This window comes from Taudactylus pleione, unplaced genomic scaffold (genome assembly GCF_031769625.1).
Source record: "Taudactylus pleione unplaced genomic scaffold, aTauple2 ptg002606l, whole genome shotgun sequence".
Taxonomy (NCBI): Eukaryota; Metazoa; Chordata; class Amphibia; order Anura; family Myobatrachidae; genus Taudactylus; species Taudactylus pleione.
The window spans coordinates 47128-73085 of record NW_028286984.1 but is presented as its reverse complement, the minus strand read 5'-3'; the positions used below and the strand labels follow the sequence as shown (position 1 = coordinate 73085).

The following is a 25958-nucleotide window of genomic DNA, read 5'->3' as shown; positions in this document are numbered from 1 at the left end:
CTCCGCACTCGTCCTGAGTTTTTGCCCAAAGTGGTCTCGAAGTTCCATATTAATCAGGAACTTGTTGTGCCAGCTTTTCAGTCCCCTGATCTTTCAGCTGGTGAGACTTCCTTAGATGTGGTCCGGGCGCTTAGAATTTATGTAGACCGGACGGCTTCGGTTAGGAAGTCTGATTCCTTGTTTATCCTCTTTGGTTTTCACAAGAGGGGTTGGCCTGCCAACAAACAAACGTTAGCCCGTTGGCTTCGTTCCGTTATTTGTGAGGCTTATGCACAGGAGGGCTTACCTGTGCCAGCCTCTGTTAAGGCTCATTCCACTCGTTCTGTGGGTCCCTCTTGGGCTGCTAGACGTGGCGCTTCTGCTGTTCAGCTGTGTAGGGCGGCCACTTGGTCTTCAATTCAAACGTTTTTGAGGTTCTATGCGTTTGACACCTTCGCCTCTCAGGATGCATCCTTTGGGCGCCGGGTACTCCTTTCAGCACAGGAGCGTCCCCGCCCTTAGTTGAACTGCTTTGGGACATCCCCAAGGTCAACCCTGTGGACCCCCTATGGACCCTGAAGTAGAAAACAAGAGATATGGTAAGAACTTACCTTTGTTATCTCTGTTTCTACGAAGTCCATAGGGTCCACAGGGCGCCCGCCCTGACGCACCTGGCTTCAAATGGGCTGTGTGGCTGGTCACCGGTTTTCCGTCTCCTATTGCTGTGAGTATGGTTTCTTGTGTGTTCCAGTCTTCCTTCTCTCTGTTCCATATTCTCCTCCGGCCTAGGCTGCTTACCAACTGAGGTGCCTGTGGCTCTGGGGCAGGGTATAGAGGACCCAAGTGCATCCTGGGAGCTAAAAGCTTAACTGTGTGGTGCCCATGGATCCTGTTCCAGCTATAACCCCAAGGTCGACCCTGTGGACCCTATGGACTTCGTAGAAACAGAGATAACAAAGGTAAGTTCTAACCCTATCTCTTGTTTTCTGGTGTCCTGAGGAATGTGTATGTATGCATCCTTGATATCTATCTGGGAAGCACATCAGGCATTTCTCAGGTTCGCGATTAAGGATTCTCACTATAAAGGCGGGTATCCACTTATAGATATACAAACGAGAGCACGGTTACGACATTGCAATTGTGCTGTTGTTTGTATGTCTAGTGATGTGCCTAGACTGAACGTCCACTCATTCAGGCCAGGCATATCCCTCATCCCCGCACATGCTGAACCTGATGAGATCGTTAGGTTGACCAGCATGTACGGGCGACGTCGGAAGCGACCAGCGGGCACGCGCATCACTGGTCGCTTCCGACCAAAACATGCCCGATGCATGCACGATTTGCAAGCGATTGCACGATAACTACGTAGTTATCATGCAATTGCTTGGTTAAATCGCTAAGTGGATACCTCCCTTTAGTATGTTTTCACTCTCAGACCTTTTTAACTGAATCTCTTGTCCCAGTGGTCGGGGTCTCACATTCTCATGCACCGCCTAGTCAGTCTTTCTCCCGAGACTCACATTTCCTTCCTTTGGTAGTTGCAACCCAGCCATCTTTTGTCTGGTCAGCGTTTTAGAATCAGGGCCTGGGTCCTTCTAAAGACAGATGCCAGTATCTGGGGCTGGCGGGTGTAGTTCTGGAGCATAATCACCAGGGCCATTGGTCATGTCAGGAGGCACTTTTTCCAATAAATGTTCTGGAACTCAGGGCGGTTTACAATGCCCTGCGGGAGTCCTTTCCTCTGCTGCGGGGGCTGGCCATCCGAATCCAGTCAGAAAGTGCAATCGCTGTGGCCTACATCAATCGACGGAGAAACCAGAAGCTGTGGTGACATGCGGGAAGCCTCTCGCATAATCTGTTGGGTGGAAAAAGACGCTGCAGTGCTGTTGGCGGTATTCATCCCAGGGGTAGACAACTGGGAAGCGGATTAACTAAGCCACCAGGATCTCCAACCGAGGGAATGGGCTCTTCCTCAGGTATTCCAGCAGCTGATTCAATGTTGGGGCACACCCTAAATAGATCCCATGGCGTCCAGACACAACCATCAGCTTCTTCGTTGCTGCTCCCGCACCCGGGATCCAGCAGCGGTGGCAGTAGATGCACTGACAGCTGAGTGGCAGTTCCAGTTTGCTTATCTGCTTCCAGCGTTTTCCCTTCTCCCTCGAGTGCTCAAGTGCATCAAGAGAAAAAGAGGGTTACCGTCATTCTGGTGGCTCCGAACTGGCCTCACAGGGCTTTGTACTTCTCGCAGACTATCCTTGGACTCTGCTGCTGCGTCCGGACCGCCTTCAGCAGGGTCCGTTCCGCTACTCTGACTTTTGGCGGCTGCGTTTGATGGCGTGGCTGTTTGAGGGATACCTTTACGTCTTAACAGCGCGGTTTCAGTCTGTTATTCCTACCATGCTTCGGGCTAGGAAACTGGTGACTTCAGCCCACTATCATCTAATTTGGAAATCGTATGTGGCTTGGTGAGAAAGGAGGTGTTTTCTTACCTCGTCTTTTCGCCTGGGCACCCTTTTGCTTTTTCTCCAATCAGGATTGGCTGCGGGCCTTCACTTGGGATCGCTGAAGGTACAGGTCTATGCCCCATCCTTTTTTTTTTCACCGTAAGTCGGCCTTTCTTCCTGTCTATGTATGGGGGTTCTCAGTCTTCAACCTCCTTTTTCTACCCCCGACCGCTTCCTGGGATCTCAACCTGGTGCTCTCTTTTCTCCAGTCATAGGTCTTTGAACCTTTTGGAGTCTGGATTTTTAGTACCTTACCTGGAAGACGGGGCTTTTGTTGGCCTTGGCCTCAGCCAGGAGGGTTTCTGAGCTTGGCGCTCTGTCTTTTGCTCTCCTTATCTGGTCTTCCATGAGGATCGCGCTGAGCTTCGTACTTACTCTGCTTTCTTGCCGAAGGTGGTTTCATCATTTCATATCAACCAGACCTATTGCCAAGTGGTATTGTTTCAAATGATTGGGTGATGTGTAAAGAAGAATGGACCCAAAATGTTGCAAGATAGTAGTTTACTAGTCTTAATAGACAGCAGCAGTACAGAATATTGGTGCTTGTACAGAGAAATCATACATGTGGGCTGGCTGCTATGAACAAATATTGTAATGTGCACAATGACACAAGTGGGGCAATCTCGGCCATGTAGGATGCAGCAAAACAAGTCAATGTGGCAATGTCCAGTAACCATTTTAGTGCGGCAAGTGTTTGCCGTAAAGTGGAAGGTTGCTAGTGAGTATTATCAGCACCCGGAATGGTCTACTCCAGTATTCAGAGAGTCTAATTTCCACATAGTGTTGTGGACTTTTCAGAGCTAGGGGTGGCGTCCTGGTTATGCGTGGTCAGTGCCTGGATACTTGTGGATGTGTGGCAGAGAGACGTGGGCACGGTGTGGTTAACCATGTGACATCGATCTTGCACAATGGGGAGCTTCAGGAGGTGCTTCCTCCGTCAGTTAAAAAATGTAGACTGACCGTGGTGTATCCATCCTTCTGGTCTGTTACATCCAGGTACGTTGCTGGCACGGTGTGATGAGGCACGATTCCCCAATCCTGGGGTTTTGCAGGTTGATTCCTGTTGGGTGCTCTGCGTTGCTATCGGCTCAGACCGGTTGGTAGCACGGCCCCGCTGTAGGTGCGGGTGTTTGCGCTAGCAGTGGTATAGTGTAGCGCTTGGAGTTGCATCCACATCTTCTATGCCAACGTGTTTATGCCCAGCGCGGGCCTTCCTCAGGAAGTAATATCAACCAACTCATTGTGGTTCCAGTGTTGATGGGGGATCAGCCATCATCCCGGTTTCTGCATTGTGGATTGGATGGCTCACTTGCGCAGGTCCGACTTGTTCGTCCTATATGATGTGGCCAAGTGCGGCTAGCACGCTTCTAAACAGACCTTGGCGCGTTGGATACATCTGTCAGGCTTATTTGGCTGCTTCCCTGCCTCCGCCGGCTTCTATGGGCGCCTGCCAGGGGGGTTTCTGATCCCAGCTCTGCCGTACGTCCACTTGGTCGGAGACTCACACCTTTGTTCGGTTTTATAGGTTTGACACCTTTTGCGTTTTCAGATTCTCAATTTGGCCATTCTGTTTTACAGGTGTTGCGGTCTCCCTCCCGTGGGGGTAACTTTGGGACGTCCCCACAGTCCTGGCTCCAGTGTCCCCTGTGGATGATGGAGAAAACAAGATTTGGTTCTCACCATTAAATTTGTTTTCTCTGATTCCACAGGGGACACTGGACCCCCATCCTAGTGTGACTGTCAGTTGTTCCAGGCTGGTGCTTCGATTTTACTGTTCCTGTTTAACGTTCTGTTCTTCTTCCTCCTCCTCTAGAGGTTTCTCTGCTTCTCCTCTCGCCTCAGTTTCTTAACTTTGGGAAGAGCCAGTCACACTTGTTAATTTCTTTAAGTGCAGCCTCCTCAACACCCCTCAGTCCTGACTCCAGTGTCCCCCTGTGGAATCTGATTTAACAGTGAGTACCAAAATACTGTTTGTGTTTTTGTGTGCACCCCCCTGAGCAGGTGAAAAAGTTGAGAAAATCTTTTTCTTCAAAAAGTGACCTGATAGAAGGTTGTGCCTACACCCTCTTGGTCTGTGGCCTTGTTATCAGTCCGTCACTGTACGAGGCCCATGCAGCCATATTGGCCAGGAGGTGCCTACACCCTGATGCACATTGCAGGTACACTGGATACAATTAGCACCATTATAGTTTTGCAACATTTAAAGATAACTCACCTGTGAAATAGTTTGTGATTTCTTCCGGGAATTGGCTTATTTCCTGCAGTAACAGCGCAACTCCCAGGCGCACCCGTTTGCCATAGCTCTCTGGGAATTCTCCCCCATACAGAAACGCACTCCAGGCAGGTAATACACAAATATATTTATTACACATAATAAGGTACAAGCAGGACGTGGAGGGGGGATGGGAACGGTCACTGACGCTGGTTCAGTCCGGTTAGGTTCTTTAACTGGGAGAGGGAAAAAAAAAAACACCAAAGTTCAGATCCATATAACCTGCAAGGAGAAGAATGTAATCCCATACTATACACTACCATCTGCTGGCACTGCCGTCATTACAGACTATAAATGGGTGGTCGCAGGCTGAGCCCAGGAAAGAAGCCCTCTGTGCAGAATCTCATGTCCGGCATCTGACTCCGTGTGTTTGTGGAGTAACCATACATAAGGCGGCGGGGGGGGGGGCTTTGTACATCAATCACAAGATATGGTTTATACAGAGTGTCTCAGGTGGGGGAAACACTAGTCCTATGCACACCAGACTTCCTGTCTGTGTATAGTAAAGTGATTTCTTCAGGGTCCATAGGGATCCGCAGGGATACCATGGAAGATACTTTTGCCTCTCAGGATGCTTCCTTTGGGCGAAGAGTTCTTCTTTTCTGCCCAGGAGCTTCCCCCACCCTAGGGAAACTGCTTTAGGACATCCCCATGGTATCCCTGTGGGTCCCTATGGGTACTCTTTAGGGTGAAGATATCTGCCCCACCTTGTGCACAAGCTCCTGATAATGCACCCTACAACCCAGGGTTCCAGTGCCCTCCACTGGACTCATAGAAACAGGCTGCCATGAGACAGGTGAGTAACGTATTGGTGGGCACACGCCCTCCTGCACGGGGTACGGTATATACATCACACTCACAGGAGCTCTGCATTTGGGGATTTTTACAAACAGAAATTTGAATATTTTTAGTATATTTTGAGGTATAATTGCTGCTCAATACTCACAGTAACAGCAGCGCCCATTAGCCCCTGAATGACAGCTTCTCCAGTAGAGGTCACCTATAGAAGAGGGGGAAGAGACAAGTCACCTATATGCTGAAATACTCTGTAACCTGCTGCATGTTATTAGCCTTACAAGTACCACAACCCATATTCTGATATATGGATAATAACGTATGGCGCTGGCTAATAGTGACTGCAGATAACTAAATATCCATCACACAAAGTGTCAGAAGATCCACACGCAACAAGGTGTCCCTGAGAGGTGTACAGATCAGTGTTCTCCCCACGCTCTGTTGGGTGGTCCGCCAGGTAAAATTCCTCCACCTCCCGGCACAGTAACATCGGCGGTGCAGCCAGTGCATTGCCCAGGCCCGCACCCGCCGCTAGTGTCCCCAGGGCCCCACAAGTGTAGGGCAGGCCGCAGTGAGTAGCGGTCTGCCCTACACAGAAACAGACACACAGCCGCCATGGTCATAGCAGCGCAGCCAGCCAATGAGAGAGTCATACAGACTCTGATTGGCTGCTGCGGCCACGGAGGGAGGCGGCTGGAGATCACTCATCAGCTCCTATTCTGGCTCCCCCCCCCCGCAGCGGTTGATGGGAGAGACGTCATGACATCTCTCCCATGGTGCACAGCTGGGGGCACTGTATAAAGGGGGCTGCTAATACTAGGGGCACTGTATAATGGGGGCTGCTAATACTGGGGGCACTGTATAAAGAGGGCTGCGACTGGGGGCACTGTATAAAGAGGGCTGCTACTGGGGGCACTGTATAAAGAGGGCTGCTACTGGAGGCACTGTATAAAGAGGGCTGCTACTGGGGGCACTGTATAATGGGGGCTGCTAATACTGGGGGCACTGTATAAAGAGGGCTGCTACTGGGGGCACTGTATAATGGGGGCTGCTACTGGGGGCACAGTATAATGGGGGCTGCTACTGGGGGCACTGTATAATGGGGGCTGCTAATACTAGGGGCACTGTATAATGGGGGCTGCTACTGGGGGCACTGTATAAAGAGGGCTGCTACTGGAGGCACTGTATAAAGAGGGCTGCTACTGGGGGCACTGTATAATGGGGGCTGCTAATACTGGAGGCACTGTATAAAGAGGGCTGCTACTGGGGGCACTGTATAATGGGGGCTGCTACTGGGGGCACAGTATAATGGGGGCTGCTACTGGGGGCACTGTATAATGGGGGCTGCTAATACTAGGGGCACTGTATAATGGGGGCTGCTACTGGGGGCACTGTATAAAGAGGGCTGCTACTGGGGGCACTGTATAAAGAGGGCTGCGACTGGGGGCACTGTATAAAGAGGGCTGCTACTGGAGGCACTGTATAAAGAGGGCTGCTACTGGAGGCACTGTATAAAGAGGGCTGCTACTGGGGGCACTGTATAATGGGGGCTGCTAATACTGGGGGCACTGTATAAAGAGGGCTGCTACTGGGGGCACTGTATAATGGGGGCTGCTACTGGGGGCACTGTATAAAGGGGGCTGCTACTGGGGGCACTGTATAATGGGGGCTGCTAATACTGGAGGCACTGTATAAAGAGGGCTGCTACTGGGGGCACTGTATAATGGGGGCTGCTACTGGGGGCACAGTATAATGGGGGCTGCTACTGGGGGCACTGTATAATGGGGGCTGCTAATACTAGGGGCACTGTATAATGGGGGCTGCTACTGGGGGCACTGTATAAAGGGGGCTGCTAATACTAGGGGGGGCATGTATAAAGAGGGCTGCTACTGTGGGCACTGTATAAAGAGGGCTGCTACTGGGGGCACTGTATAATGGGGGCTGCTAATACTAGGGGCACTGTATAAAGAGGGCTGCTACTGGGGGCACTGTATAATGGGGGCTGCTAATACTAGGGGCACTGTATAAAGAGGGCTGCTACTGGGGCACTGTATAAAGAGGGCTGCGACTGGGGGCACTGTATAATGGGGGGCTGCGACTGGGGGCACTGTATAATGGGGGGCTGCGACTGGGGGGCACTGTATAATGGGGGCTGCGACTGGGGGCACTGTATAAAGAGGGCTGCTATGGGGGCACTGTATAAAGAGGGCTGCTACTGGGGGCACTGTATAAAGAGGGCTGCTACTGGGGGCACTGTATAATGGGGGCTGCTAATACTAGGGGCACTGTATAAAGAGGGCTGCTACTGGAGGCACTGTATAAAGAGGGCTGCTACTGGGGGCACTGTATAATGGGGGCTGCTAATACTAGGGGCACTGTATAAAGAGGGCTGCTACTGGGGGCACTGTATAATGGGGGCTGCTACTACTAGGGGCACTGTATAAAGAGGGCTGCTACTGGGGGGCACTGTATAATGGGGGCTGCTACTAGGGGCACTGTATAATGGGGGCTGCTACTAGGGGGCACTGTATAATGGGGGCTGCTAATACTAGGGGCACTGTATAAAGAGGGCTGCTACTGGAGGCACTGTATAAAGAGGGCTGCTACTGGGGGCACTGTATAATGGGGGCTGCTAATACTAGGGGCACTGTATAAAGAGGGCTGCTACTGGGGGCACTGTATAATGGGGGCTGCTACTACTAGGGGCACTGTATAAAGAGGGCTGCTACTGGGGGCACTGTATAATGGGGGCTGCTACTAGGGGCACTGTATAATGGGGGCTGCTACTAGGGGCACTGTATAATGGGGGCTGCTAATACTAGGGGCACTGTATAAAGAGGGCTGCTACTGGAGGCACTGTATAAAGAGGGCTGCTACTGGGGGCACTGTATAATGGGGGCTGCTACTGGGGGCACTGTATAATGGGGGCTGCTACTGGGGCACTGTATAAAGAGGGCTGCTACTGGGGGCACTGTATAAGAAGAGGGCTGCTACTACTAGGGGCAACTGTATAAAGAGGGCTGCTACTGGGGGCACTGTATAATGGGGGCTGCTACTGGGGGCACTGTATAATGGGGGCTGCTACTGGGGGCACTGTATAATGGGGGGCTGCTACTGGGGGGCACTGTATAAAGAGGGGCTGCTACTGGGGGCACTGTATAATGGGGGCTGCTAATACTGGAGGCACTGTATAAAGAGGGCTGCTACTGGAGGCACTGTATAAAGAGGGCTGCTACTGGGGGCTACTGTATAATGGGGGCTGCTAATACTGGGGGCACTGTATAAAGAGGGCTGCTACTGGGGGCACTGTATAATGGGGGCTGCTACTGGGGGGCACTGTATAAAGGGGGCTGCTACTGGGGGCACTGTATAATGGGGGCTGCTAATACTGGAGGCACTGTATAAAGAGGGCTGCTACTGGGGGCACTGTATAATGGGGGCTGCTACTGGGGCACAGTATAATGGGGGGCTGCTACTGGGGGCACTGTATAATGGGGGCTGCTAATACTAGGGGCACTGTATAATGGGGGCTGCTACTGGGGGCACTGTATAAAGGGGGCTGCTAATACTAGGGGGCAACTGTATAAAGAGGGCTGCTACTGTGGGCACTGTATAAAGAGGGCTGCTACTGGGGGGCACTGTATAATGGGGGCTGCTAATACTAGGGGCACTGTATAAAGAGGGCTGCTACTGGGGGCACTGTATAATGGGGGCTGCTAATACTAGGGGCACTGTATAAAGAGGGCTGCTACTGGGGGCACTGTATAAAGAGGGCTGCGACTGGGGGCGACTGTATAATGGGGGCTGCGACTGGGGGGCACTGTATAATGGGGGGCTGCGACTGGGGGCACTGTATAATGGGGGCTGCGACTGGGGCACTGTATAAAGAGGGCTGCTATGGGGGCACTGTATAAAGAGGCTGCTACTGGGGGCACTGTATAAAGAGGGCTGCTACTGGGGGCACTGTATAATGGGGGCTGCTAATACTAGGGGCACTGTATAAAGAGGGCTGCTACTGGAGGCACTGTATAAAGAGGGCTGCTACTGGGGGCACTGTATAATGGGGCTGCTAATACTAGGGGCACTGTATAAAGAGGGCTGCTACTGGGGGCACTGTATAATTGGGGGCTGCTACTACTAGGGGCACTGTATAAAGAGGGCTGCTACTGGGGGCACTGTATAATGGGGGCTGCTACTAGGGGCACTGTATAATGGGGCTGCTACTAGGGGCACTGTATAATGGGGGGGCTGCTAATACTAGGGGCACTGTATAAAGAGGGCTGCTACTGGAGGCACTGTATAAAGAGGGCTGCTACTGGGGGCACTGTATAATGGGGGCTGCTACTGGGGGCACTGTATAATGGGGGCTGCTACTGGGGCACTTGTATAAAGAGGGCTGCTACTGGGGGCACTGTATAAAGAGGGCTGCTACTACTAGGGGCACTGTATATAAAGAGGGCTGCTACTGGGGGCACTGTATAATGGGGGCTGCTACTGGGGGCACTGTATAATGGGGGCTGCTACTGGGGGCACTGTATAATGGGGGCTGCTACTGGGGGCACTGTATAAAGAGGGCTGCTACTGGGGGCACTGTATAATGGGGGCTGCTAATACTAGGGGCACTGTATAAAGAGAGGGGCTGCTACTGGGGGCACTGTATAAAGAGGGCTGCGACTGGGGGCACTGTATAATGGGGGCTGCGACTGGGGGCACTGTATAATGGGGGCTGCGACTGGGGGCACTGTATAATGGGGGCTGCGACTGGGGGCACTGTATAAAGAGGGCTGCTATGGGGGCACTGTATAAAGAGGGCTGCTACTGGGGGCACTGTATAAAGAGGGCTGCTACTGGGGGCACTGTATAATGGGGGCTGCTAATACTAGGGGCACTGTATAAAGAGGGCTGCTACTGGAGGCACTGTATAAAGAGGGCTGCTACTGGGGGCACTGTATAATGGGGGCTGCTAATACTAGGGGCACTGTATAAAGAGGGCTGCTACTGGGGGCACTGTATAATGGGGGCTGCTACTACTAGGGGCACTGTATAAAGAGGGCTGCTACTGGGGGCACTGTATAATGGGGGCTGCTACTAGGGGCACTGTATAATGGGGGCTGCTACTAGGGGCACTGTATAATGGGGGCTGCTAATACTAGGGGCACTGTATAAAGAGGGCTGCTACTGGAGGCACTGTATAAAGAGGGCTGCTACTGGGGGCACTGTATAATGGGGGCTGCTAATACTAGGGGCACTGTATAAAGAGGGCTGCTACTGGGGGCACTGTATAATGGGGGCTGCTACTACTAGGGGCACTGTATAAAGAGGGCTGCTACTGGGGGCACTGTATAATGGGGGCTGCTACTAGGGGCACTGTATAATGGGGGCTGCTACTAGGGGCACTGTATAATGGGGGCTGCTAATACTAGGGGCACTGTATAAAGAGGGCTGCTACTGGAGGCACTGTATAAAGAGGGCTGCTACTGGGGGCACTGTATAATGGGGGCTGCTACTGGGGGCACTGTATAATGGGGGCTGCTACTGGGGCACTGTATAAAGAGGGCTGCTACTGGGGGCACTGTATAAAGAGGGCTGCTACTACTAGGGGCACTGTATAAAGAGGGCTGCTACTGGGGGCACTGTATAATGGGGGCTGCTACTGGGGGCACTGTATAATGGGGGCTGCTACTGGGGGCACTGTATAATGGGGGCTGCTACTGGGGGCACTGTATAAAGAGGGCTGCTACTGGGGGCACTGTATAAAGAGGGCTGCTACTGGGGGCACTGTATAAAGAGGGCTGCTACTACTAGGGGCACTGTATAAAGAGGGCTGCTACTGGGGGCACTGTATAATGGGGGCTGCAACTGGGGGCACTGTATAATGGGGGCTGCAACTGGGGGCACTGTATAATGGGGGCTGCTACTGGGGGCACTGTATAAAGAGGGCTGCTACTGGGGGCACTGTATAAAGGGGGCTGCTAATACTAGGGGCACTGTATAAAGAGGGCTGCTACTGGAGGCACAGTATAAAGAGGGCTGCGACTGGGGGCACTGTATAATGGGGGCTGCGACTGGGGGCACTGTATAAAGAGGGCTGCTACTGGAGGCACTGTATAAAGAGGGCTGCTACTGGAGGCACTGTATAAAGAGGGCTGCGACTGGGGGCACTGTATAAAGAGGGCTGCTACTGGGGGCACTGTATAAAGAGGGCTGCTACTGGGGGCACTGTATAATGGGGGCTGCTAATACTAGGGGCACTGTATAAAGAGGGCTGCTACTGGGGGCACTGTATAAAGAGGGCTGCTAATACTAGGGGCACTGTATAAAGAGGGCTGCTACTGGGGGCACTGTATAAAGAGGGCTGCTACTGGGGGCACTGTATAATGGGGGCTGCTAATACTAGGGGCACTGTATAAAGAGGGCTGCTACTGGGGGCACTGTATAAAGAGGGCTGCTACTGGGGGCACTGTATAAAGAGGGCTGCGACTGGGGGCACTGTATAATGGGGGCTGCTACTGGGGGCACTGTATAAAGAGGGCTGCTACTGGGGGCACTGTATAATGGGGGCTGCTAATACTAGGGGCACTGTATAAAGAGGGCTGCTACTGGGGGCACTGTATAAAGAGGGCTGCTACTGGGGGCACTGTATAAAGAGGGCTGCTACTGGGGGCACTGTATAAAGAGGGCTGCTACTGGGGGCACTGTATAATGGGGGCTGCTACTACTAGGGGCACTGTATAAAGAGGGCTGCTACTGGGGGCACTGTATAATGGGGGCTGCTACTAGGGGCACTGTATAATGGGGGCTGCTAATACTAGGGGCACTGTATAAAGAGGGCTGCTACTGGAGGCACTGTATAAAGAGGGCTGCTACTGGGGGCACTGTATAATGGGGGCTGCTACTGGGGGCACTGTATAAAGAGGGCTGCTACTGGGGGCACTGTATAAAGAGGGCTGCTACTGGGGGCACTGTATAAAGAGGGCTGCTACTGGGGGCACTGTATAAAGAGGGCTGCTACTGGGGGCACTGTATAATGGGGGCTGCTACTGGGGGCACTGTATAATGGGGGCTGCCACTGGGGGCACTGTATAAAGAGGGCTGCCACTACTAGGGGCACTGTATAAAGAGGGCTGCTACTAGGGGCACTGTATAAAGAGGGCTGCTACTAGGGGCACTGTATAATGGGGGCTGCAACTGGGGGCACTGTATAATGGGGGCTGCAACTGGGGGCACTGTATAATGGGGGCTGCTAATACTAGGGGCACTGTATAAAGAGGGCTGCTACTGGGGGCACTGTATAAAGAGGGCTGCTACTGGGGGCACTGTATAAAGAGGGCTGCTACTGGGGGCACTGTATAAAGAGGGCTGCTACTGGGGGCACTGTATAAAGAGGGCTGCTACTGGGGGCACTGTATAAAGAGGGCTGCTACTGGGGGCACTGTATAATGGGGGCTACTAATACTAGGGGCACTGTATAAAGAGGGCTGCTATTGGGGGCACTGTATAAAGAGGGCTGCTACTGGGGGCACTGTATAAAGAGGGCTGCTACTGGGGGCACTGTATAAAGAGGGCTGCTACTGGGGGCACTGTATAAAGAGGGCTGCTACTGGGGGCACTGTATAAAGAGGGCTGCTACTGGGGGCACTGTATAAAGAGGGCTGCTACTGGGGGCACTGTATAATGGGGGCTACTAATACTAGGGGCACTGTATAAAGAGGGCTGCTATTGGGGGCACTGTATAAAGAGGGCTGCTACTGGGGGCACTGTATAATGGGGGCTGCTAATACTAGGGGCACTGTATAAAGAGGACTGCTACTAGGGGCACTGTATAATGGGGGCTGCTACTGGGGGCACTGTATAATGGGGGCTGCCACTGGGGGCACTGTATAAAGAGGGCTGCCACTACTAGGGGCACTGTATAAAGAGGGCTGCTACTAGGGGCACTGTATAAAGAGGGCTGCTACTAGGGGCACTGTATAATGGGGGCTGCAACTGGGGGCACTGTATAATGGGGGCTGCAACTGGGGGCACTGTATAATGGGGGCTGCTAATACTAGGGGCACTGTATAAAGAGGGCTGCTACTGGGGGCACTGTATAAAGAGGGCTGCTACTGGGGGCACTGTATAAAGAGGGCTGCTACTGGGGGCACTGTATAAAGAGGGCTGCTACTGGGGGCACTGTATAAAGAGGGCTGCTACTGGGGGCACTGTATAAAGAGGGCTGCTACTGGGGGCACTGTATAATGGGGGCTACTAATACTAGGGGCACTGTATAAAGAGGGCTGCTATTGGGGGCACTGTATAAAGAGGGCTGCTACTGGGGGCACTGTATAAAGAGGGCTGCTACTGGGGGCACTGTATAAAGAGGGCTGCTACTGGGGGCACTGTATAAAGAGGGCTGCTACTGGGGGCACTGTATAAAGAGGGCTGCTACTGGGGGCACTGTATAAAGAGGGCTGCTACTGGGGGCACTGTATAATGGGGGCTACTAATACTAGGGGCACTGTATAAAGAGGGCTGCTATTGGGGGCACTGTATAAAGAGGGCTGCTACTGGGGGCACTGTATAATGGGGGCTGCTAATACTAGGGGCACTGTATAAAGAGGGCTGCTACTGGGGGCACTGTATAATGGGGGCTGCTACTGGGGGCACTGTATAAAGAGGGCTGCTACTGGGGGCACTGTATAATGGGGGCTACTAATACTAGGGGCACTGTATAAAGAGGGCTGCTATTGGGGGCACTGTATAAAGAGGGCTGCTACTGGGGGCACTGTATAATGGGGGCTGCTAATACTAGGGGCACTGTATAAAGAGGGCTGCTACTAGGGGCACTGTATAATGGGGGCTGCAACTGGGGGCACTGTATAATGGGGGCTGCTAATACTAGGGGCACTGTATAAAGAGGGCTGCTACTGGGGGCACTGTATAAAGAGGGCTGCTACTGGGGGCACTGTATAAAGAGGGCTGCTACTGGGGGCACTGTATAATGGGGGCTGCTAATACTAGGGGCACTGTATAAAGAGGGCTGCTACTGGGGGCACTGTATAAAGAGGGCTGCTACTGGAGGCACTGTATAAAGAGGGCTGCTACTGGGGGCACTGTATAATGGGGGCTGCTAATACTAGGGGCACTGTATAAAGAGGGCTGCTACTGGGGGCACTGTATAATGGGGGCTGCTAATACTAGGGGCACTGTATAAAGAGGGCTGCTACTGGGGGCACTGTATAAAGAGGGCTGCTACTAGGGGCACTGTATAATGGGGGCTGCAACTGGGGGCACTGTATAAAGAGGGCTGCTACTGGGGGCACTGTATAATGGGGGCTGCTAATACTAGGGGCACTGTATAAAGAGGGCTGCTACTGGGGGCACTGTATAATGGGGGCTGCTAATACTAGGGGCACTGTATAAAGAGGGCTGCTACTGGGGGCACTGTATAAAGAGGGCTGCTACTAGGGGCACTGTATAATGGGGGCTGCAACTGGGGGCACTGTATAATGGGGGCTGCTAATACTAGGGGCACTGTATAATGGGGGCTACTAATACTAGGGGCACTGTATAAAGAGGGCTGCTATTGGGGGCACTGTATAAAGAGGGCTGCTACTGGGGGCACTGTATAATGGGGGCTGCTAATACTAGGGGCACTGTATAAAGAGGGCTGCTACTGGGGGCACTGTATAATGGGGGCTGCTACTGGGGGCACTGTATAATGAGGGCTGCTACTGGGGGCACTGTATAATGGGGGCTGCTAATACTAGGGGCACTGTATAAAGAGGGCTGCTACTGGGGGCACTGTATAATGGGGGCTGCTACTGGGGGCACTGTATAATGGGGGCTGCTACTGGGGGCACTGTATAATGGGGGCTGCTAATACTAGGGGCACTGTATAAAGAGGGCTGCTACTGGGGGCACTGTATAAAGAGGGCTGCTACTGGAGGCACTGTATAATGGGGGCTGCTAATACTAGGGGCACTGTATAAAGAGGGCTGCTACTGGGGGCACTGTATAAAGAGGGCTGCTACTGGGGGCACTGTATAATGGGGGCTGCTAATACTGGGGGCACTGTATAATGGGGGCTGCTAATACTGGGGGCACTGTATAATGGGGGCTGCTACTGGGGGCACTGTATAAAGAGGGCTGCTACTGGGGGCACTGTATAATGGGGGCTGCTACTGGGGGCACTGCATAAGGGACCAGTCAGTCTGGGGGTACTACATAAGGGCAAAGCTAAACTACAGGGGGCAATGCATAAAGGGGGCAATGCATAATCAGCACTTTTGACTGAGAGCCAGTGGGGGAGCAGCCTGAGACCTGTTGGGCTACATTGGTAAGGGAGATTCTCCTTTTCCCGGCACGTGCATAATTGCGAAGGCTCCCACCCGGCTACTTTTTGATGCCACCTGGCTGGAAAAAAATTCTGGGGAGAACACTGTACATTATTACGCCATATCTACAAGTGCCTCTGTGAGGTGTAGTGTATAGAATTTAACGCCATATCTACAAGTGCCTCTGTGAGGTGTAGTGTATAGAATATAACGCCATATCTACAAGTGCCTCTGTGAGGTGTATAGAATAGAACGCCATATCTATTAGTGCCTCTGTATATTATTATGCGGAGTCTGTACCTGTTTTACAGAGTTCCCCATAGACAAGGCCTGTGATATGCGATTCTGTAGGAAGTTCCAGGTATCTTCAAAGTCTGGAGAGTTATCCTGCATCATGACGAGCTCAGCGGTGTTATAGATTCCTGCCAGCACCGCCCTGCGCGAGTACCAGCTGACCTGTGCACCAAACGATAAACATGGGGGCTATAGCCAATGACACTTTATGTACTAGGCCTAGGGGATTATTCCCCCATTCCTGATGATACAGGGGTCCTGTATTATAGGGAGAATGGAGCATATACAGCTCTGGGCAGTTGTATAATTAGCCCAGGAGATTATCTTGCGCATTTTATGTGAGGGTAACATGATAACTAGTATACCGCTACCAGGAGCTGTAGCCAATCACAGCAGGTTTTACACCTTTGTGGCGAAACTGCAGGCTCAAAGCACCTTCCCGTACATCCATCTCGCCTGAACCATACTAGAAATATGTCGGACTGACACAGGGCAGGGGGAAGAGGACACAAGGCAGGGGGCACAGGGCAGGGGGCAGAGGACACAAGGCAGGGGGCACAGGGCAGAGGACACAAGGCAGGGGGCACAGGGCAGAGGACACAAGGCAGGGGGCACAGGGCAGAGGACACAAGGCAGGGGACACAGGGCAGGGGACACAGGGCAGGGGACACAGGGCAGAGCCGATGAGGGTGACCCGTCCATGCACCATTATACCAATTATTCTGCCACAAATAACACTAAATCATAGGTACATTATACTCTATTGGCGAACGCAGCACGGGAATGGCGCCAGGTGTGTGGTACCATGTGGTAGACAGGGATCGCTGTATGAGGATACCAGTGAGGGCAGAAGATGATACATGGCCTAATCCTATATAATATCCAGCAGTCACTCACGGACTCAGTGATGAAACTCACATCAGTAGACTGGTCACCAGCGTAATGCCAGATATCATCCACCATCGCGGTCAGCAGCGTCAGGCTGGCAGGAATATTGTGCGGAAGGAGAAGTATTCCCAGCGCCTAGGAGTAATAACATCCACCAATTATACTACACCCACAAACTATACCACACCCAGTGATTATACCACACCCAGAGATTATACCACACCCACAAACTATACCACACCCAGTGATTATACCACACCCAGAGATTATACCACACCCAGAGATTATACCACACCCACAAACTATACCACACCCAGTGATTATACCACACCCAGAGATTATACCACACCCACAAACTATACCACACCCAGTGTTTATACCACCCCCACAAACTACCACCCCCAGTGATTAAACCACACCCACAAACTACCACCCCCAGTGATTATACCACACCCACAAACTATACCACACCCAGTGCTTATACCACACCCACAAACTACACCACACCCAGAGATTATACCACACCCACAAACTACACCACACCCACAAACTACACCACACCCAGAGATTATACCACACCCACAAACTATACCACACCCAGTGCTTATACCACACCCACAAACTACACCACACCCAGAGATTATACCACACCCACAAACTATACCACACCCAGTGATTATACCACACCCAGAGATTATACCACACCGAGATTATACCACACCGACAAACTATACCACACCCAGTGATTATACCACCCCCACAAACTACCACCCCCAGTGATTAAACCACACCCACAAACTACCACCCCCAGTGATACCACACCCAGAGATTATACCACACCCACAAACTATACCACACCCAGTGATTACACAGCACCCAGAGATTATACCACACCTGCAGTCGCACACAGAATATAGGCCTGCTCCTCACCGCACCTTCCTCCATCCTCATCACTCCTCCTTCCATCACCAGCCTCATCACCTCACCGCTCCTCCCTACGTCTCCAGCCTCATCACCTCACCGCTCCTCCCTCCATCACCAGCCTCATCACCTCACCGCTCCTCCCTCCATCACCAGCCTCATCACCTCACCGCTCCTCCCTCCATCACCAGCCTCTTCACCTCACCAGCCTCATCACCTCACCGCTCCTCCCTCCATCACCAGCCTCATCAACTCACCGCTCCTCCCTCCATCCTCATCTCCTCCCTCCAGCACCAGCCTCATCACCTCACCGCTCCTCCCTCCATCACCAGCCTCATCACCTCACCGCTCCTCCCTACATCACCAGCCTCATCACCTCACCGCTCCTCCCTCCATCACCAGCCTCATCAACTCACCGCTCCTCCCTCCATCACCAGCCTCATCAACTCACCGCTCCTCCCTCCTCATCTCCTCCCTACATCTCCAGCCTCATCACCTCACCGCTCCTCCCTCCATCACCAGCCTCATCAACTCACCGCTCCTCCCTCCATCACCAGCCTCATCACCTCACCGCTCCTCCCTCCATCACCAGCCTCATCAACTCACCGCTCCTCCCTCCTCATCTCCTCCCTACATCTCCAGCCTCATCACCTCACCGCTCCTCCCTCCATCACCAGCCTCATCACCTCACCGCTCCTCCCTCCATCACCAGCCTCATCACCTCACCGCTCCTCCCTCCATCACCAGCCTCATCAACTCACCGCTCCTCCCTCCATCACCAGCCTCATCAACTCACCGCTCCTCCCTCCTCATCTCCTCCCTACATCACCAGCCTCATCACCTCACCGCTCCTCCCTCCATCACCAGCCTCATCACCTCACCGCTCCTCCCTCCATCACCAGCCTCATCACCTCACCGCTCCTCCCTCCATCCTCATCTCCTCCCTCCATCACCAGCCTCATCACCTCACCGCTCCTCCCTCCATCACCAGCCTCATCACCTCACCGCTCCTCCCTCCATCCTCATCTCCTCCCTCCATCACCAGCCTCATCACCTCACCGCTCCTCCCTCCTCATCTCCTCCCTACATCACCAGCCTCATCACCTCACCGCTCCTCCCTCCATCACCAGCCTCATCACCTCACCGCTCCTCCCTCCATCACCAGCCTCATCACCTCACCGCTCCTCCCTCCATCCTCATCTCCTCCCTCCATCACCAGCCTCATCACCTCACCGCTCCTCCCTCCATCACCAGCCTCATCACCTCACCGCTCCTCCCTCCATCCTCATCTCCTCCCTCCATCACCAGCCTCATCACCTCACCGCTCCTCCCTCCATCACCAGCCTCATCAACTCACCGCTCCTCCCTCCATCACCAGCCTCATCACCTCACCGCTCCTCCCTCCATCCTCATCTCCTCCCTCCATCACCAGCCTCATCACCTCACCGCTCCTCCCTCCATCACCAGCCTCATCACGTCACCTCTCCTCCCTCCATCCTCATCTCCTCCCTCCATCACCAGCCTCATCACCTCACCGCTCCTCCCTCCATCACCAGCCTCATCAACTCACCGCTCCTCCCTCCATCACCAGCCTCATCAACTCACCGCTCCTCCCTCCTCATCTCCTCCCTACATCTCCAACCTCATCACCTCACCCCTCCTCCCTACATCTCCAGCCTCATCACCTTACCTCTCCTCCCTCCATCACCAGCCTCATCACCTCATCGCTCCACCATAAGTACAGTCCACATTTGTATCACAGTACAGTACACATTTGTATCACAGTACAGAACACATTTGTGTCACAGAACACATTTGTATCACAGCAGAGTACACATTTGTATCACAGCACAGTACACATTTGTGTCACAGTACAGTACACATTTGTAGCACAGTACAGTACACATTTGTGTCACAGTACAGAACACATTTGTAGCACAGTACAGAACACATTTGTATCACAGTACAGAACACATTTGTGTCACAGAACACATTTGTATCAAAGCAGAGTACACATTTGTATCACAGCACAGTACACATTTGTGTCACAGTACAGTACACATTTGTAGCACAGTACAGTACACATTTGTATCACAGTACACATTTGTATCACAGCACAGTACACATTTGTATCACAGCACAGTACACATTTGTATCACAGCACAGTACACATTTGTATCACAGCACACATTTGTATCACAGCACACATTTGTGTCACAGTACACATTTGTATCACAGTACAGTACGCATTTGTATCACAGTACAGTACGCATTTGTATTACAGCACACATTTGTATCACAGTACACATTTGTATCACAGTACGGTACGCATTTGTATCACAGTACAGAACACATATGTGTCACAGTACACATTTGTATCACAGCAGAGTACACATTTGTAGCACAGTACAGTACACATTTGTGTCACAGTACAGTACACATTTGTAGCACAGTACAGTACACATTTGTATCACAGCACACATTTGTATCACAGTACAGTACACATTTATATTACAGTAAAGTACACTTTTATATCACAGTACAGTACACATTTGTATCACAGTACACATTTGTATCACAGTACAGTACACATTTGTATCACAGTACGGCACACATTTGTGTCACTGTACAGTACACATTTGTATCACAGTACACAATTGTATCACAGTACAGTACACATTTATATTACAGTAAAGTACACTTTTATATCACAGTACAGTACGCATTTGTATCACAGTACAGTACACATTTGTATCACAGTACAGTACACATTTGTATCACAGTACACATTTGTATCACAGTACAGTACACATTTATATTACAGTAAAGTACACTTTTATATCACAGTACAGTACACATTTGTATCACAGTACACATTTGTATCACAGTACAGTACACATTTGTATCACAGTACGGCACACATTTGTGTCACTGTACAGTACACATTTGTATCACAGTACACAATTGTATCACAGTACAGTACACATTTATATTACAGTAAAGTACACTTTTATATCACAGTACAGTACGCATTTGTATCACAGTACAGTACACATTTGTATCACAGTACAGTACACATTTGTATCACAGTACAGTACACATTTGTATCACAGTACAGTACACATTTGTATCACAGTACGGCACACATTTGTGTCACTGTACAGTACACATTTGTATCACAGTACACAATTGTATCACAGTACAGTACACATTTGTATCACAGCACACATTTGTATCACAGTACAGCAATCACAGTACGGCACGCATTTGTGTCACAGTACAGCACACATTTGTATCACAGAACAGTAGACATTTGTATCACAGCACACATTTGTGTCACAGCACAGTACACATTTGTATCACAGCACACATTTGTATCACAGTACAGTACACATTTATATTACAGTAAAGTACACATTTGTGTCACAGCACAGTACACATTTGTATCACAGTACACAATTGTATCACAGTACAGTACACATTTGTATCACAGCACACATTTGTATCATAGTACAGTACACATTTGTATCACAGTACAGCAATCACAGTACGGCACGCATTTGTGTCACAGTACAGCACACATTTGTATCACAGAACAGTAGACATTTGTATCACAGCACACATTTGTGTCACAGCACAGTACACATTTGTATCACAGTACAGTACACATTTGTATCACAGTACAGTACACATTTGTATCACAGTACAGTACACATTTATATTATAGTAAAGTACACTTTTATATCACAGTACACATTTGTATCACAGTACAGTACACATTTATATTACAGTAAAGTACACTTTTATATCACAGTACACATTTGTATCACAGTACAGTACACATTTGTATCACAGCACACATTTGTATCACAGTACAGTACACATTTGTGTCACAGTACAGTACACATTTGTATCACAGCACACATTTGTGTCACAGTACAGTACACATTTGTATCACAGTACAGCACGCATTTGTATCACAGAACAGTAGACATTTGTATCACAGCACACATTTGTGTCACAGCACAGTACACATTTGTATCACAGCACACATTTGTATCATAGTACAGTACACATTTGTATCACAGTACAGCAATCACAGTACGGCACGCATTTGTGTCACAGTACAGCACACATTTGTATCACAGAACAGTAGACATTTGTATCACAGCACACATTTGTGTCACAGCACAGTACACATTTGTATCACAGCACACATTTGTATCACAGTACAGTACACATTTATATTACAGTAAAGTACACTTTTATATCACAGTACAGTACACATTTGTATCACAGTACAGTACACATTTATATTACAGTAAAGTACACTTTTATATCACAGTACACATTTGTATCACAGTACAGTACACATTTGTATCACAGCACACATTTGTATCACAGTACAGTACACATTTGTGTCACAGTACAGTACACATTTGTATCACAGTACAGTACACATTTGTATCACAGCACACATTTGTGTCACAGTACAGTACACATTTGTATCACAGTACAGCACGCATTTGTATCACAGTACAGTACGCATTTGTATCACAGTACAGTAGACATTTGTATCATAGCACAGTACACATTTGTGTCACAGTACAGCACACATTTGTGTCACAGTACAGCACACATTTGTATCACAGTACAGTAGACATTTGTATCACAGTACAGTAGACATTTGTATCATAGCACAGTACACATTTGTGTCACAGTACAGCACACATTTGTGTCACAGTACAGCACACATTTGTGTCACAGTACACATTTGTATCACAGTACAGTACACATTTGTATCACAGTACAGTACACATTTGTGTCACAGTACAGTACACATTTGTATCACAGTACAGTACACATTTGTGTCACAGTACAGTACACATTTGTGTTACAGTATAGCACACATCTGTGTCACAGTACAGCACACATTTGTGTCATAGTACACATTTGTATCACAGTACAGTACGCATTTGTATCACAGTACAGTAGACATTTGTATCACAGCACAGTACACATTTGTATCACAGCACAGTACACATTTGTGTCACAGTACAGCACACATTTGTATCACAGTACAGTACGCATTTGTATCACAGTACAGTAGACATTTGTATCACAGCACAGTAGACATTTGTATCACAGCACAGTAGACATTTGTATCACAGCACAGTACACATTTGTATCACAGTACAGTACACATTTGTGTCACAGTACAGTACACATTTGTATCACAGTACAGTACGCATTTGTATCACAGTACAGTAGACATTTGTATCACAGTACAGTACACATTTGTATCACAGCACAGTACACATTTGTATCACAGTACAGTACACATTTGTGTCACAGTACAGTACACATTTGTATCACAGTACAGCACACATTTGTATCACAGTACAGTACGCATTTGTATCACAGTACAGTAGACATTTGTATCACAGCACAGTACACATTTGTGTTACAGTATAGCACACATCTGTGTCACAGTACAGCACACATTTGTGTCACAGTACACATTTGTATCACAGTACAGTACGCATTTGTATCACAGTACAGTACGCATTTGTATCACAGTACACATTTGTGTCACAGTACAGTACACATTTGTGTCACAGCGCACATTTGTATCACAGTACAGTACGCATTTGTATCACAGTACAGTACACATTTGTATCACAGTACACAGTTGTATCACAGTACAGTACACATTTGTGTCACAGTACAGTCCACATTTGTATCACAGTACAGTACATATTTGTATCACGTTATATTTCGCAGGCCTTAATACTTTAAAAGAAACGAATAAAGGTTAAATTTTTCGATGTCTACTTGAGCCACACTGGACGATATATTGGCCGATAATCGCACAGCAGATATATTGCAAGAGCGCCGGCGGATGTGTACCCATCGTTCAGACATATCACGTTGGCTGTGCAGCACAGCCGATGGCCGTGTCAGTATGTACAGGGGGTCCAACGCCTCTCGTACACATGCTGCAGGCACCCTGCCGTGATTGACAGCTGAACTGGGTGGGCAGATTTAAATGCCAGTCTAGTTATGCGGTCAGCGCTGATAAGTTTGTATGTACTTACCAATCGTTAGGTCGGTGGGTCAGCAGTTCAGCCGATATGTCAGTCAAGTGTGTACCCAGCTTTAGACCTCCCTATATTGTAACCCACCTTTTCTCTCTATTAAGGGGACACCAGGTTACCAAAACCCTTAACATCCAGAATGGAGCCACCCTTAACTGTCCGTTAATGTTATAACCTTATATCTGGTCAGTGCCTCCACCCAAGTATAAGTAAGTAGTATGGGCCTACTTGGGAAAACCCGATTGCTAACAGTAATGAAGTAATTTGGTGTAGATAAGACAATGTATAACTTATATCTACATTCCTGCTCACATACTGTCATTCTTGGACTCATGTGGTCTCCAATGCCCCTCACCATTCCTCCAGGTAAGTAGACACTATGAAGTATAGTTTAGATTTAACTTACTTTATTATAAGCAAAAAGATTCATATATACTCTATAAGGCCAAGAATGTATCTCTTTGCATTACATAACTTATCATATACAGTATGATACATACACATGAATATACTATTAACTGAACAATGAGGTCACCTTATGCAGAAATGACACCAAAGTCCATGAAACCTTCTAGGGGGTCATTTCCCAAAGTCTTGTTGTGGCTCCTTCGGTGGGTTAGCATCTAGAGTTCCTGTAGAGTTGAGTCATTCTTATAGTCTAAAGAACCAAACTGTTCCTGTAGTGACTAGGAGGCCAGGTTTACCATTAAGTTCCTTAGTACAAGTGTAGATAATTTGTAGAAATTTCTGTAGATGCTGGAGCAGGAGTCAGAGCTGCTATAATCCTAAGGAGCCTCCTAAACCTCTGACGTTAGCCGTCATATCTCAGATACTTTCCAGCAATAGTCCCATCTGACCAGCAGAGGTTACACAATGGTTTAGTTGTTTGTCCTTTTTCTTGTTTATTGTGCGGATGACTGTAATAAGAACATGTACAGTATAATATCTAGATTTATTAATGATCCCTTCTCCTGTGACTTACATATTCTCCATTAATAGCCCAATTCCAGCAAATCTACTATACTTGTCATATACTATAGGAATACTCTGGGCTTTCATTGTCACTTATAGTGTTAATTATCTTTATATATCTATATTGTAAGATAAGTTTTCTTTCAGAGAACCTGAAATGCTCACCCGATGCTCTCCTTACATGGAGGTTATATAAGAGTGCAGTGGTAGTGTAATTACTGGCACTAAGCATCCTCTGATACTGTAGTGTCTATGTACTGACGCTCTCCTTACATGGAGGTTATATAAGAGTGCAGTGGTAGTGTAATTACTGGCACTAAGCCTCCTCTGATACTGTAGTGTCTATGTACTGACGCTCTCCTTACATGGAGGATATATAAGAGTGCAGTGGTAGTGTAATTACTGGCACTAAGCATCCTCTGATACTGTAGTGTCTATGTACTGACGCTCTCCTTACATGGAGGTTATATAAGAGTGCAGTGGTAGTGTAATTACTGGCACTAAGCCTCCTCTGATACTGTAGTGTCTATGTACTGACGCTCTCCTTACATGGAGGATATATAAGAGTGCAGTGGTAGTGTAATTACTGGCACTAAGCCTCCTCTGATACTGTAGTGTCTATGTACTGACGCTCTCCTTACATGGAGGATATATAAGAGTGCAGTGGTAGTGTAACTACTGGCACTAAGCCTCCTCTTATACTGTAGTGTCTATGTACTGACGCTTTCCTTACATGGAGGTTATATAAGAGTGCAGTGGTAGTGTAATTACTGGCACTAAGCATCCTCTGATACTGTAGTGTCTATGTACTGACGCTCTCCTTACATGGAGGGTATATAAGAGTGCAGTGGTAGTGTAACTACTGGCACTAAGCCTCCTCTGATACTGTAGCGTCTATGTACTGACGCTCTCCTTA

General features: G+C 49.5%; 1 protein-coding gene across 1 annotated transcript in view; it reads right to left on the bottom strand.

Annotated features, from left to right (window-relative positions):
- Window positions 1-4831: 4831 nt before the first annotated feature.
- COQ9 (coenzyme Q9) overlaps window positions 4832-25958 on the bottom strand; it is a 68203-nt gene continuing 47076 nt past the window's right edge. The window contains exons 6-9 of the mRNA XM_088466178.1: window positions 17082-17186; window positions 16170-16325; window positions 5705-5758; window positions 4832-4934 (exon numbers count right to left, since the gene is read on the bottom strand). Of these exons, the coding sequence (XP_088322304.1) occupies window positions 4899-4934; window positions 5705-5758; window positions 16170-16325; window positions 17082-17186 (351 nt within the window). The 3' untranslated portion in view covers window positions 4832-4898. The remainder of the gene's footprint in view (window positions 4935-5704; window positions 5759-16169; window positions 16326-17081; window positions 17187-25958) is intronic.